Raw genomic sequence first — 16,210 nt, 5'->3', positions numbered from 1 at the left:
TATGATACAATCGTAAATATACTAATGCTTCTTCGTTGCACAGAGTACTTTCCCGGCTTTGAAGCAAATACAATACTCTAAGACTTTATTTTGGAATCATTTCATCGAGTACACGTACAATCAAGTTTTTTAAAATGGCGAATCAAACAACACTCGTGTAATTTCATGATTATTTTAATTACGGTTGGTGATTTAAACTGGCCGAAAGATTTAAACGGCCAATTAATTTAAACGGAGCCGACGAAAGAATGGAGATTATTCAAGTAATAACATTCACCAACGTTATTATCGGTATGTGTAATTAGCGTTTCGGGCTGTGCGTGATACTATCATTTAGATAATCGATTTCGCAATGGACGCTGATTTACAATGACTTGTAATAATATGCTTAAACGTGCCTAGAAAATTTACGCTTATTACGTTACCAATTCGTGTCATATCTTATGCGCACGTATCTTTTATTATTATTATCCCGATAACGGCAAGAAGTTCTGAACTCTCAGGCTCTTAATCTCGACTTTTAGAATTGAAAATTCTACTTCAAACATAAAATTTCAGACGGTAGTAATTGACAATTTCTTAATGGCTTTCCGAAGGTAGTCATTCACAATTTCTTAATGACTTTCCGAAGGTAGCCATTCACAATTTCTTAATGACTTTCCGAAGGTAGTCATTCACAATTTCCTAATGGCTCTCCGAGGCAACGTTTAATCGCCAAAACTTAAATAGAAAGTCTTATTTTCCTGCTCCATCGCAGATTAATTGGCTTAATTAAATTTCTGTACCGATCTAAACTAAACCATCGTGTGCACGAGTATATCGCTGAAAAGAAGTTGATTCAAATTTCTAGCAAAAAGACGCCTCTAATTTACCTCGTCATATCGTAATCATTTATGCGATTTTTTTAACGACGTCGTTTGCCACGCGTAATATCGAGAAACACACGCGAGGCATCGTCGAGCAACCGTGTAAAATGAGCGCGCGTACGTAATATTAATTTCCACCGGCAACGAAACAATTCTCATCAACGTAGCTGTCCCGCAAAGGAGCAAGCTAGCATATAGGTCTGTAGAGTAACACCTAAATTAATAATTGCGTGTTCCCCACGGTAATTATGTGTGCACGCTAGTCGAACAGGTAGACGGGGGCGTGCAGGTAATTGCAGGCCGGGCAGGAACGGCTCTATACGCGCGATAATTGGGCCCCGTTTACCATAAAGTTCTCAAAGATCAATGTTTATTCTCTATCCTTTTGCTAATGCATCTCGCGCGATCAGATTCAATTTATTTCACGTGGGAACTGTCATGGAACTTGAGTTTCTCGATGGTACCTCTCTCTAGATGGCAGGCTGATTAACTCTACTTTTTATTAATTCCTTAATTTGATACCGATTGATAATCTACTGGGGAAAGCAACATTTGATTCTGTGATAATGGCAGACGTCAAGATCAGTTTAAAGAACAGTGTCAAACAATAACATTGCCTTTCAACTTACGGAGCTGATCAACGTAATGAACAATGTAAATATCAAAATATCGACCTCATAGTATGATACTATTTACTATGTAATTTGAAGTTAATTGGAGCAACTAGCTAATTAATCGATCATCTTCTGTTGCAAGTGTAAATATTAAAATCGACCTCATAGCATGATACTATTTACTATGTAATCAGAAGTTAATCAGAGTAACTCGCTAATTAATCGATCGTCTTCTTCTGTCGCAAGTAAAAAGAATTCTGAGATAACTAACAGTATGTCTTTCTGGCAGAACTCCTCGTTTCTGTCACTAATACACAATTTTTCTAGTCAATCTTTCCAAATTTCCTTCGATTCCTTCTGCAACCTTCGTTCGATCGTCGTCGAACCTCGTCCCTCCTCGAGTCGCGTCGGTGGTAGTTTCGATTCTCTCAAGGACTCGGCATAAGGCACGTTTCCCATAATGAATCCAAACTGGTAGGTACACGAGTACGTGGCAATGCAAAGGGGGAGAGGGGGAGGGGGAGGGCTCTGATAAGAGCGAGAGAGACGATGGAAGTAGGATGGCGGATAGCCGCGAGTAGCCTCTGTGATGTAACAGGTTCGGTGCATTAGTTTGCCTAAAAGGTTTGCGCCATCAGTCTCTAAATGTCCCTCTGTCGTTCCTCCGTCCAACCCTCTCTGTCTAGTAGTACGTGTCGTTTATAATCTCACTTACCCTCTGTCTCCGTTTCGTCGACGCCGTCCTCCAGGGAGAAGGACGGCAAACACCCGGGACCTGGCAGCACCGGCAGCAAGCGTGAGGACGGCCGCCACTGTAAATTAAGTGCGTTGCATTAGTGGAGTCCGGATGAGTTGGTGCACCGTGTTAATTCGCGCTAATGAACAGGTTATGAAAGTTTAATTGTCGGTTAGCCGGCCGGAAGATCGACGGGGGGGAAGTGGGGGAGGATGAGAAGGCCTGAGGAAGCTTTACAGAAGTTCGCAGAAATTCGAGGACCCGAGGTCGTGGCTCGGTGCTCGGGGCAAACTCCTCTCCGGCGATGCACGGTGTACTTGTTGTACTTACTGTACACGAGCTCACGTACTACGGTGCTCTCGATCTACGAACGAGATGCTGAATTTTTAATTGCGCCCAACGAGAACCGCCGTTTATACTCGCTGCTGCTCTCGATCCTCTCCTTACCTCGGGTGTAATTTTAACTTACTGGATTTTGCACCACGGCGCGCGTACACATACCGGTGGATGGTAATTGGGTACGCCGTGGTCGATTGAAAATTAAAAACATGCACGCTTGATTAATTACACAACCGTAATTTTGCGAAAATTGGTGCACTGATGTGGATAAAACTGAAATTGAAAAATTGTAGAAAATTTAGAGAAACGCTGATCTTATTACCTACTATTGAACGAGCCGTCGAAACTTAAACCATACTTTAAAACAAAAATGAGAAATAAAATGTATCCATATAAATAGAAATTAAGCTATTTCTTTTTAATTGTAACTTTCAAACTATAATTTGATTGATAATTTCCTTCGTAACTTGATTCAATTGCGTTTCGTTACCGAGACACAATCGCAACTATTTTTAATATTGAAATTTCCTTTTTTTCTGCCAGGAGCAAAACGAACTTCGTTCGCGCAAAAGTACGAGTTCGGAAGAATACGTATCGTGCTTTTACTCAAGACCTTGTATCGAAAAACGAACGATACAAGTGCAAAAGGTATCCGTTCGAGAGATTGTGCAACGTGCTTTCTATTCTCGCTATTTCATATTATCGATCGGCTTCCAGCAGCCGGCCAGGCTTATTTCGTGATTAGCGATCGCGATTTGTGGTCGGAGCAATCGCTCAGAACACGCCGGTGTGCCTCGTGCCATTCTTTTGCTTTCTCGTGTCGCGGTGCACATAAACTGTCGCGTTTCAATGCGCGTGCAGAAACCGCAGCAAAATATTAAGAGGTGCGCGCGTCGAGAAACACTTTTCCGCTGGCGCAATACATTTACCTAGAATGGAGCGGCGTGATTATCCAGAGTATCAAACTTCAGGAATTCCGTATTTGATGGTGACACAGTTTCGAAGCGTGATAATTTTCTTAGACGAACGTACATAAGTATAGTGAAATATTCGCGACAGCCTATAAGAATACGTACAAATGTAATGATATCGAATGAAAGGTATCGATGTCACGCAACATCAAGCGTAAAATACATTTCCAACTTTCATTTCTTCATCAATATCTGTGGAAATGTGAATTTTCATCAACGTCTATTTTCATTTCTTATGGTTATAAAAATTGAAAATTAAGAAACTACTGGAAATATTGACTATTTTCGTTTCGTGTAATTATAAAAATTGAAAATTAAGAAACGCACGAATTTTTCGTATGAAACTTTCCTCCACTCTCCTCTTTCTTCCTGACGGTCATTCCATCTCTCGTGGACCTGCTGAATGTCAAAATATTCTTGCGGTTTATTTTCATATTCGTTAATTACGTCTACCGTAACACGTATCCCTCTTCCGCGGTGAAAAGCAGTAAGAAGCCGGCGTACTCTGATTATTCGTCACGCGGCGAACTCACGTTCTCCAGCTTGCTTCACAATTTGCATCTCTCACTGTCAAAGCGAGGCGAGCGAGATTTCCAAGCGAAACGAGCAGGCCTCCTCAATCTTGTCTTACCGCTGCGGATCCTAGACAGTGGTGGCTCTGTGCGTTCCCGGTGTTTCTGCTTGGTTTCACTTCTCAGGATTTCCTGTTTCCTGCGACGTGGATGACCCTGCCGAGCCGCGGTTTGCCATGCTCGCCAAGCGGATCGCGTAATGCGAGGGGAAAGAAAGAAAGAAAATAAGCGAACGAGCGTGGAACCGCTACGAGGGAACAGAGAAATCGCCAGAAATCTCGGAAATAAAGAGACTAACATTTTTTTCCCTCGTTGTCCGATCGTTCGTCGCGTGAATCGTAAGTTCCTTTTGCTCGATAATCGTAGTTACCGTAGTTAATTGGATCGAAAATGAGCCATCCTTGTCACGATACTGTTATCTTTTCAGTTTCGTGCTGGTAATAGACAATTTTTATTTCTCTTCTATCACGTTTCTTTTTAGTAGTAATTGCGAATCTCGCGTGACTCTTGAGTATAGATACAAATATCTATTTTACAATATTTTAGTAAAATAACAATTTTAGTAAAATACAATATTCTAGTAAAATTGTTATTTTATCAAAATATTGTATTTTAGTAAAATTGTTATTTTACCAAAACATTGTATTTTACTAAAATAACAATTTTACTAAAATACAATATTTTGGTAAAATAACAATTTCACTAAAATACAATATTTTAACAATTTCTCTACTATTTTAGTAAAATGACAATTTCTCTAATTTTACTAAAGTACAATATTTTAGTAAAATAAAAATTTCTCTGTTACTAGTTTCCAATAATGAAAATAAGAAAGATTAATCGCGAAATGTAACTGTAATAAAATATTTTGCGTGTCTAGGTTCTAAAAAATATTATTACATCACATTCGAAACTCTATGAACATTTTCTTGTTCTCAATAATAAGCGTTCAGCCGTGTGAATACAGCCGAACAGGCTAATTAAAACAAACAACTCGGAGGAAAATTAGGTTTAACGAGGTCTGTCAGTGCGTTTCAAGAAGGGATCACGGAGAAAGACCGATAAAAGGAAATGGCAGAGAATGTGCCGCGAAGGAACGATGGCAGTTTTCTCTGATGATAAAGGTCTCATTGAACGCGAGGTTCTCCTTTGAACTATGCTCACAGCTGTCGACTCGTGGCGGTAATTAACAGATTAGTTAATTGATTGCTTGCCTCCCCGATGCCGCGTGGAACTTTTTTCACGCTTAAGATTGTTAAGGGTATCGTGAATGAGCTCGTGACGAATTCCGAGAATCTCGCGTTTCTTCTAATTGCGCCAATCATTCAGCCTCTGTTTCCATGTGTATTCGTTTGATAATATCACTCCACTGACGGTGTATCTCAAACATTTTGTTGCACTTTGAAAAATGGCACAGCGGCCTAAAGCGATTAATTGATAATGATAATTCTGTGATACGGAGTGAAGCATTATTTTTTTTAACTGCGAGCAGGTTTACTGCGACTAATTTAAACTAATCGATTCAAATCGTAATTCTTGATTAATGTTTTTTACTATTAAAAATTGGCAAAATATTTTCGGACTCACGAATATTATTGTGTAACGTAAAATACGTAAAAATATATTATATTGAACATAATAATATTAATAATATTAATATATAATATAATATAATATAAAAATTAAGAAGGAAATATATTAAACACAATAATATTAACAATATTAATATTATATTAATATATAATATAATATAATATAAAAATTAAGAAGGAAATATATTATATTAACAATATTAATATTATATTAATATATAATATTATATAATATAAAAATTAAGAAGGAAATTTTCACAATTTCCTTCGATTCTCAACCAATCAACAAAACCAAAGAAACCTTTTGTATTATTTTATGTATTATTTATAAACCTTTATAAACCTTTTGTCATTTTGTATTATAAAAGAGGATTTTCTCGACAAAATATGTATCACCTGTAGCGACTTTCTTACACGACTTTCGATCAATTTGACCCGGAACCGATCTGTCTGCTCGTCCCACTTTTCCACACGATTGCTTAATCCAACAGGTCGAAGTTGATCCGACTCGTTGAATCTTCTTGTGTACCGTGATTTCGTCGTTATCGACGTTCCTGTTCAACAATTACGTGCAGGTAAAAAATAAAAGCCGTTCAGGTCAAATGAGGGATCGATTCGAAAATTTTCGATGATGACCGGTGTCGATTTAAACGTCTTCGCGTTACAAGAACGAGCCTCGTGTGAAATTACGTCTCTATTGATGTCGGACATTGTGTTAGATACCTGTTTACCAGCTCGTAACAGGATAATTCACGTAACAACCATAATGACGTTTTCGCTATACATGTGTACGTGTTTCCAGATTGGAAGTAGGGTTGGCAGAGAGTGCGTGGATATAATAAATTTCCAAGCAAATTGGACAGATCATTATTGAAACCACGATTAATTTTCTTCCAGGATAATACATTTTCTTTCATAAGATTTATAAGATTTAGTTTACGCGAAGTTCAGTTTCAACGATCGGATCACTTGATCACTTGATAGTTGGCTTGTTATTCATTTGAAATCATTTCGTTAACTAATTTTTCAAATATTTGGTAGATATAATTTCTGAAATTATGGAATTGTATGGTTAAAAGAAATCGAGAATAGATAATGTTTTTCTTTAAATATTTTACCTTGAAATTGCTTCAGATATAGACTTTACTCTGAATTCTTTTTTTTTTTTATTCTTGATTTATGCTCAGATGTATAATACGTGATACGACTCTAGTATTTCATGATTCACTTTTTTTAAAAGAAATAGTATTGCTACAGATGCGTAATAGATCTTTAGCAATTTATAACAACTGGAAGTATTGTCAAAGCACAATATTTTAATGTTAATATATTTATTTCATTTATGATATTATGAATGAATCATTATTTCACATCAATTTCAATTTAGTCACATGTTTGTTCAACTTTTTTTTCTGTCTTCGTTTCGAAATATCAATGAAATCGTAATAGTGCCGATCCAAAAAGTTATTAGTCTAATTTACTAATCTAATTATAAATAAAAAATAAAATTAATTCTTATTAATTGTTATTAATCTAACATTAATCTAACGTTGGAGTGAAAGTAATTTTTCTGAGCGTAAATAATATTCATCCAAGTCATCCATGCATTCCAAGTGAAATTCTGAATCATTTTCATTACTGTGATCGGTCGACTTACGTCATCGCAAACTTAATACGGTGTTCGTCTGATTTTTAATGGAAAAGCAACCGTGATATTTATATTTCTATGCTACGCAATTTCAAAGTGACGAAGATTAAAGTCCAATGGTTGATGAATTACAGATAATTAATGATTCCACGACTTTGAAAATTTAACCGGAACAACAGGGAGAGAAAAAGTGATCATGATCGATCAGAAATAAAACGAAAACGTACGTTTCCGAGAATTGTGAAATAATTCGTATTTTAGAATACTTTTGTCTCGTTTGTAAAAGCAATTTAAAAAGCACGCGGAGATAGAACAGACCAAAATATTCTTCTAAAATATTTTCAGAGGATGTGTAAAATTAGAAAGAAACTGAAATTGAAAACCACAAAGTTCCAAAAATTTCATAATAATTAAACACCCATATTTTATTATCTCTGTTGTATGTTAAATTAATTTGTTAAATTTATTTGTTTCTTATTTAATAATGGTTACACAATGAACATTCAACAGTAAACGTATCAACTCACGAGTGTAAAAACAACTCTGTACAATATTACAAAAGATGGACGTGTATTTGTGACCTGTTTCACGTTGAATTTCATTATCAAAGCTCCTTCGTTTATCGAGAGAAGAACCAACAAAAGACGAAAGAAAGGAAGAAATGGAAATATGTAAACAAAGTGATTGCAGCGACCATCTTTAGACGGAAACAGGCGGAAAGGGTTAAATCATCAGCGACCTCGGTTTTAAACGAGAGACGTGGCGTTGAAATAATGTCTCTCGCTTAATCAACGTTTACTGGGTTGCGTTATTCGCTCATTAAAAACACGAGAAAAAGCGATAAAAACATCGTTCACGAGCCAGTGAAGCCTTCAGACGCAATTTCGTCGCGAAGAAGCAACGCCAGCCCGCATGAATATTAAATCGTCTCGCCGACAAAGAGCCCGGTGTTCAATGCGGCCGCTCATACCCGCTAATAACGCGCTCCCTAGAACGTAATAAATGTCGTAACTGGGTTAACGCTTGCCACGATCCTAGAGAAACCGATCCAGACAAGGGTGCTGCCTCAGCCATTCCATATTTCAACCCCTACAACCATTTTAACCTTCAATTTTTAATCTTCAATTAACTTGATCCTCAGCTATTATCATTAGATTACAAATGACTACAGTAATTTACTGTTTAACAATTTAACGAATTACAATGAACTTGAAACCTACTGTTTAATACTATTAAATTAAATATTAACTTGTATAACGAGTATTAATAAAATAATAAGAATTTAATAAAATAACACAAGCTATATAAGTATTAATAAAATAATAGGAATTTAGTAAAATAATATAAGCTATATAAGTAATAATAAAATAATATAACAAGTATTAATAAAATAATAGGAATTTAGTAAAATAATATAAGCTATATAAGTATTAATAAAATAATAGGAATTTAATAAAATAATATAACAAGTATTAATAAAATAATAGGAATTTAATAAAATAATATAACAAGTGTTATTAAAATAATAGGAATTTTCTAAAATTTACTAAAACATGGATTATTCGACTTTCTTCTAATAAATGTTAAATTCAACTACATATACGGGATGGTGAAAATACCACGTGTGTTAAACATTTTGGAATTTCATTAGCAGCGTTACGAGACCATCGTGATTATATCGGTAAAGATTGGAATTTCTCTTTCCTTCGATATTAGCCGGAAATATTATTGCGAGCACGTCTTTGATACCATGAAAACATTGCTTATGTCAAGCACGTTTCTTTGTTGATATTTCCTTCAATGAGAAGTACAAACAACCCTTTTCTACCCTTCGATGGTGAGATACGAGGGTGAGATAACTTGCTACGTAAACTTTGTTGATTCCGATCCCGATCTCGAAGGGTGTAAACCACACATGCGAAAAGACGCAGGATTTTTGCTTCAGTAAGAATACAAGTGCTTTCGTCCTGATTTTATTTGCAGTTTACGTTCCACAAATATCTTTACATTAATCAATACAGGAATGGATTCTCAAATCGTTCACTTGTTGAAAATTGCTCAAATTTTCTTTTTGATTATCGCTCCATTCTTCCGTAAATCGTTTCATAGAATTCTCATAATTCTTCATAACGTTGCATCCACGCTATCGATTTATTTACTCGGAAATGCTGGTAGAATTTCGAAAAAATAGATTTTTCTCCAGCAGGGGACCGTCAAGGTTATTCAGATGACGGAGAAAGGAACTATGGCGCCATTGATGAGCCACAAGTACGGTATATTCCGGTGTTCTTACCCCAGCTGTTGATGGAGTTTAATCATTCCGCAAGGAATTTAAAAAAATACAGTTTTTCTTTTCATTATAGTCAAGAATGCGCGATAAATTACAAGGATTGCGTAAAGACTCTCATTATCTGATTCTTGCGTCATGATATGAAATAAATATGGATTTTCATTGTTTCCCAGTATCATTGATGAAACAATTTACACGACGAAGAATATTCACGGCGAAGAATATTTCTGTTGCAATTTTCACTGTTAAATATATTCTATATATTTCTTTGGTTTAAATTTATACACGATATTAAGCTCGACTATTTGGGAAATTAAAGGACAATAACTGACCAACTATTAATTGCACTGATGAACTGAGAATTGACAAATTATGATTTCTCATAATATCATGCCAAATAATCGACTGGCTTAAAGTTCTTGAAAATTCACATATCTTACGCCATAGAATTTATCAATGCTGGAAACTGATAGTAACAGTCAATAAAACCTTTACCATTTACATAATTCTTTCGTGATCACAATCCTAAATTTCAGCCTAAATATCAAACCCCAATAAAAAGTAAAAGTTTCGGGACGGAGGAATTCGATAGATATGAAACGAACAAAGTGACGGTTCTCGCTACTTTCTAATAGCAATTAAACCTATTCTTAATCGTTCCGAGAATCGGAAGCGCGAGTTTTCAATTCGCTGTATATATGACACTGCCCCTTCGATCTCACTTTGAAGAAGGAAATGATTTTGGAATTTTTGTGGCGCAACCTGCACACTCGAACTTGATCGTACGCCTGTTACGAGACGGTATAAAGTGTTCGCTTTCATTATAAAAGCTATTTCTACTTGGAATCAGAATCTATAAAGGGCTGTCGTCGCGCTTTGCTTTTTGTCGATGCTTTCGAAACGTCGCGGATACTTGGAAAATTTTTGAAAGATGATTCAAACACGCGACGATGGGAAAAGAATCATGAGAAATGAAGTGATGGATAAAAAGAGAAATAATCGAGATGTCTGAGGTGTTCTCAGGCAGAATGAGTATATGGCGTTCTAAGGTGATTAATAACTAGTGGATTTGTTTATGCGAATATAATTTTCAAGTAACAGAATTTCGGTGGAAAATTGTTTTACATACTAAATGTTGTAGAAAGTATGTATAGCGCACATGGCAACAGATTCTCGATCTTCGAATTGAATTCAAATTGCTAGTATTATTTTCCCATGTTGCTTGTGTTTCAAGCAAACACATTATCCTCAAATCTCAAAGATTATCTTTATCAGCATTTTACGTGTTTTATGTGTTTCCTGATATTGATGCACACACTTGTATAATTTTGCACTTTAAAATTTCCTACATACGCATAATAAAAATCCGCGGCTTAGAAGTACATTGAGTACTGCTCAGGGAAATATATATTGATGCATCATAAAAAAGCAGAAACAAGTTTCTTTGCATCTTGATTTGTGAAAGTTATGTTGGTCCATCAGAGCTTTCAACATTTCTGGTTAAAACGGACACGCTGTGGAATTTGAATGGGTTTATTGTCGAAACTGCGTGAGATGCGGAGATTGAGCATAAGAGAAGATTGAATGGTGTTAGATACTGTTTCTATGTCATCATTATCCATTCATGAGCATGAATATGTTCGTTTGTGAAGTACAGTTACTCCTTTCTTCACGATGAGATCTGATATTCATTGATCTGATCTTGCTCTTAATAGGAAAATATTGAAACAGCTTTGTGGAACAGTAAATGAACTTGCCAACAGTATTAATTGTTCTTTGGGTGATTAAGCGTGTTTCGACAATTGTTTGTGATAATTGTGTGTTACATTCGCGCGTAGAAACATAATTTAAGATAAAGATAGATGATAAAGTATTAGATGATCAATATTCCCTTAAGAAGAAACTACTTTTTTCAGATGATAAGAAAATGTTCTTTTTTTATATGAAATAATAATATCAGAGTAACAATCACGTGTACGTAAAACGAATAAATGAAATTTTATTATATGAAAGAGATAAGATTGAACGACCTGGAAATTTATTGGTATTTGAGAGTAGAAATATAGCGAAACGAGATAAATATTCAGTAAATTGGATCAGAAATCGGGAACATCTACTTGTAGCGTGATAAATATAAAATACAAGTGGGGAAATATGCTTTAGAAGAGAATACATCTTCCTTCTTTTCTTTCACTTTCTCCCATTATTACATTTGAGAAAGAAAACTTGTGCGTATATAATTAATTTAACAACAGAGTGACTTGTTTTTCATTCAGCTATGAAAAATATAGTAATATAGTACCTAATGAATAATGCAGAATGCCAACATGTGGTCAATGAACGTAGCAGACTATCAATATATTGACCACGATTCATATATTCATTGCGAATAAAATTATCTGGCACCTGAATTAATGGCACCCGTCCATTCTGTTATTTGTATCGTCGAAAGAAGAAATGTCGAACAAAATCGCGGATGACGAAAAAGCTTTGGAGAAACTTCGCGAAATTGCAAAAATCGCCAGTATTTATCATAGAGACAGAGTGAAATTCGAACGGAACAAGAATCTCTCTCATGTGGTTCACGCTGGCCTGCACATTTTTCAATTCGTAAGCTCACCGTGTTAACATAACCATTTCTTTCATTTTTTTTTTTTACATTATTTATTCTCGGAAATTCGACATACAACATTGTAAAATGACACGAGTATTTATTACTGTTGTGAAATATACGTATACGTATCATTAAATTCAGAGATCACATATCATTTTGAGAAAGAAAATGTTTCGGCAATTACAGAAAAATACGAAATAATCTACGACTTTTTAAAATTCCCCTGTAGAAAAATTATACAACATTCACGACATAAACGATATTTCATTACACGGCATTTGAGAACAATATTATACTTGTTAATAACTCATTGAGAACATTTATTTTTTAATTCGAAAAGAGTTAATAATTACTTATACAATTTCCTACTCGTAATTCCACTCTCTTTAATAATAAACAATAATTTTTTAAATTAATAAAATTTAAATTTATAATAATAATTCTAAAAATTAAAATTATTATAATGATTAATCCAGTAGAATAATAATTTAAACTAAAATTAAAAAAAATTATTCTTCAATTTAATATATTAAAATTTAAAAAAAAATTATAATTAGATAAATTAAATTTCTTAAAATAATAAAATCAAATAAATAAACTATTATTGTTAAATAAATTATAAAAATTAATTCAACCATTTTAAAACATTAAATTTAAAAATTTCATTTTTTGATGACCAAATTCATAATTTGTACTAATTAATAATAATAATCCTAAAATTCTTTCACATACTATAAGTATTAAAAATATAAAAAACAATCATAATCTATATAGATATATATAATTATATATAGAATAAAAATTATATGTAAAAATTCTATTGTAATTAAAAAATATCTTAATAATAATAACTTTTAATAATATAATTAAATATATTAATAAATATAATTAAATATAATTAAAAGTTTATTATTAAAGAGAAGAATTTATTCTCACACAAATGCTAGAACGCTATCTCAACTCAGTAGGTCCCGTTTATCTAGTTCGCGATGAAAGAGAATTTCGCAAAGCAGCGAGAAAGTGTCACGAAAACTCGGTTAAAACGACACGATCGAAGAATGCAAAAATATTTATGAAATGTAACCACGTTTATTCCAATAACACAAATATTACCCGGTGACTCGAGTCGTTCCTCGTCTTCCTCTTTGATCAACGCTCATGCTCGATCCAATTTCGCTAGCCAATCACGTATTATCGCACGTTGCGTATTGTTTAAATCGTTGTTTAGAGCCAAGAGTGTCTAGTTGCGAGCAGGAAGTGCGAATCGAAGGCACACGCGTGAACACACGCGCAATCGTGTGACCTATTTTCACGGTACGACTCTTGTGTTAGCAAAATGTCGCGAGGATGATTCAACGATGTATCAACGAGGGCTTTTTATATTGTTATTGTTACGTAATCGAGAACGAGATCTCGTCACGCGCCAACGTGAAAAAGCTGCGTGTCAGCGCTCGATTTCATTCTATCTCTTTTCTTTCTCCTCTGCTTTTTCACGATTGAAATTTTACACGATTCGAAGATAAGACAGAGTGTTTCGTTCGTTTTAATTTTCCACATGAACTCGGTAGAGTTCAGGACCAACAAGATAATTTAATTAATAAATCAGTGAGTACATCAACTACTTTGAATTTCATAAAATCGTGGTATGCGTGGCCGAAGAATCTTTGAAATTTTCATTCCTAGCCAGCTCTTAATAGCTCAAGGAGAAACAGAAATCATGATTTTTACAACAAACACTGTCGGATGTATTACAAAGAATACTGTAGTTAATGATATAATAAATAAGAAACAATATTTAGTGCTGGTCATCGACAGATGAAACAATAATGAGCAAAAAATATTCCATTTATCATATTTCATTTAATGAATGGAAAAAATATGTTTAAATTATATGTTATTTGTGTTTCCCTGTATCTTCAATTATGTTTGTAATTATAGGAAATTTGTGTAGATTATCGGGCTCGCAATAATACTTTTCCATCACATCCATCATCATCTGAATAGACAGTTTTTGAAAGAAGATGAATCCGTTCCTCACGTGCCCGAAGAAGCAAATCCAATATTTTTAATCTATTTCTTGTGCATGCTCGCAAGCCTAATATTCGCAAATATTTGGATTTTCACGGACTTCTTTATGAAAGATCCGAGAATTGTTAGTAATCCTGCATTTTTATATGTTGTCCGTAACACTATTTATAATGCAATAACATTTAAAATTAATAATTGTGTACAAGATATTTAACACGAATACACGCAGGTTCTTATTGGATGTTTCGTGGCTGCTAGTCTAATGTTAACACTTGGAATAATCGAAATGAAGCACGTAGATTGGTATCTCGACATAACTTTAGTCACTGACGAAGAATTGCTAGAACACCCAATTTTTATTCATAATTTTGTCATGTGTTTGATGTCCATCTTCTGTATGAGCATGTACCTCATACAAGGTTGGATTTTGTTAGATTATTGTCTTTGGGTACGTTACTATTAACGAATTTGCTATTTAGTAAAACACGAAACGAAAATAAAATGAAAATCATATTTATAGTACAATAATATATAATTTATAGTTCAATAATATATAATAATTGATAATCAAAGTTTCTTTGGTTCTTTAAGAACTATTTTTAACTATTTGTAGATAAAAAAGCAAAGAAAAATTGACGATTCTGAAGTTACTGATTCTGAAACGAGAACTGATGATACGATGGAAGATCAAGACAGAGAAGATAGAAGACCCAAAACAAAAGAACAAGAAGTACCTGGAGAATTGGATCCAATTCCTACATTAGACACATTTCCTTCTTTAAAAGTGTCGGCGACATTAGTAAGTAAAAATAAATTCGTACTCTTCTATAATTATATTTTACCGTATGATATTAACTAACAGAACAAAGATAAAATATAAATTATTGTTTTCATTTCTAATTCTTTTCATCAAGATTTTATCAACAGTCTAATGTTTAAAAGTTGTTTAATTTCTTTCTGTTTCAAATGATCTTTGCTGGATCGAATATAACGCATATCTTGTTTGTGATTTAATTCTTCCGCCATCTATGAAACCAACATTCAATATACTCGATTAATTTCCTACTGTTGATAATATTTCTTTATTTAAAAACCACAGCCATAGACAAAATATATACTTGGTCTGTGAACATACAGATTTCAAGACAGATTTTAAATTGTACAAATCTCTGTTTTAAATAAATATGTGATTGCAATAGCATCAAATGCAAATAATTTATTCTTTATTCCTTGATTTTAATAAAGATAATAAATTATAGAAGATGATATAGCAATGTAAAGAATTTATTATGATTTCTAGGATATAGACAAAGAGGATATTATATTTTATTGCTGCTTTGTTGATTGGTATAATTACCTTAAACAGAAGAGACAAATACAGCAGCCTACACATGAATTTCAAGTAATTCATGTTATGTAACTTATATTTGTTAAAACAAATTACAATTGTACAGCGTGTATAAAAAATAATTTAAATAAAAAATTAATTGAAGATATACATGTATTTAGTTTTTATGTTATTAATAACAATGGTAATTTTATAATATAAATATATAACACGGATCATTCAATAACTAGGATAGACCGACATCCAATGCTTTTTTGTGTCCCATATTTTGGAGGTTATTGGCTTAATGAGAATTATTATTTTAATCATTAAATACGTACATCTTCAATAAATTATTGTTGAATTTAATATTTGAATTGTCAAGAATTTCGCAGTATGAGATTAAAGAATTAATGAATAAAAAACAAATGAATAAAAAATGTTACAATAGAAATAAAAGCATATTATGTATATATATAATAAAAAGGTAGTCATATTATAAGATCAATAATATTTGTAATGGTTAGAATTGAAATTAAATTTTGGTATAAAATTATAAATAACTTTCAGCATAGTGTGTCCTGTTTAAACATTTATATGCTATTATTTCGTT

At 33.5% G+C, this 16,210-nt stretch overlaps 1 protein-coding gene across 1 annotated transcript; it reads left to right on the top strand.

Moving 5' to 3' along the window:
* Positions 1–13,751: 13,751 nt before the first annotated feature.
* LOC122537320 lies at positions 13,752–15,762 on the top strand (the record flags this gene model as incomplete). The annotated part of the gene is made up of 5 exons (XM_043670407.1): positions 13,752–13,847; positions 14,194–14,394; positions 14,500–14,718; positions 14,884–15,069; positions 15,571–15,762. Coding segments are annotated over 5 exons (822 nt in total), but the record flags the coding sequence as incomplete, so codon positions are not given.
* Positions 15,763–16,210: the final 448 nt, after the last annotated feature.

This window comes from Frieseomelitta varia, unplaced genomic scaffold, assembly GCF_011392965.1.
Source record: "Frieseomelitta varia isolate USP_RPSP 00005682 unplaced genomic scaffold, Fvar_1.2 scaffold_160, whole genome shotgun sequence".
In the NCBI taxonomy this organism is placed as follows: domain Eukaryota; kingdom Metazoa; phylum Arthropoda; class Insecta; order Hymenoptera; family Apidae; genus Frieseomelitta; species Frieseomelitta varia.
This window is presented reverse-complemented; position numbering and strand designations above follow the sequence as displayed.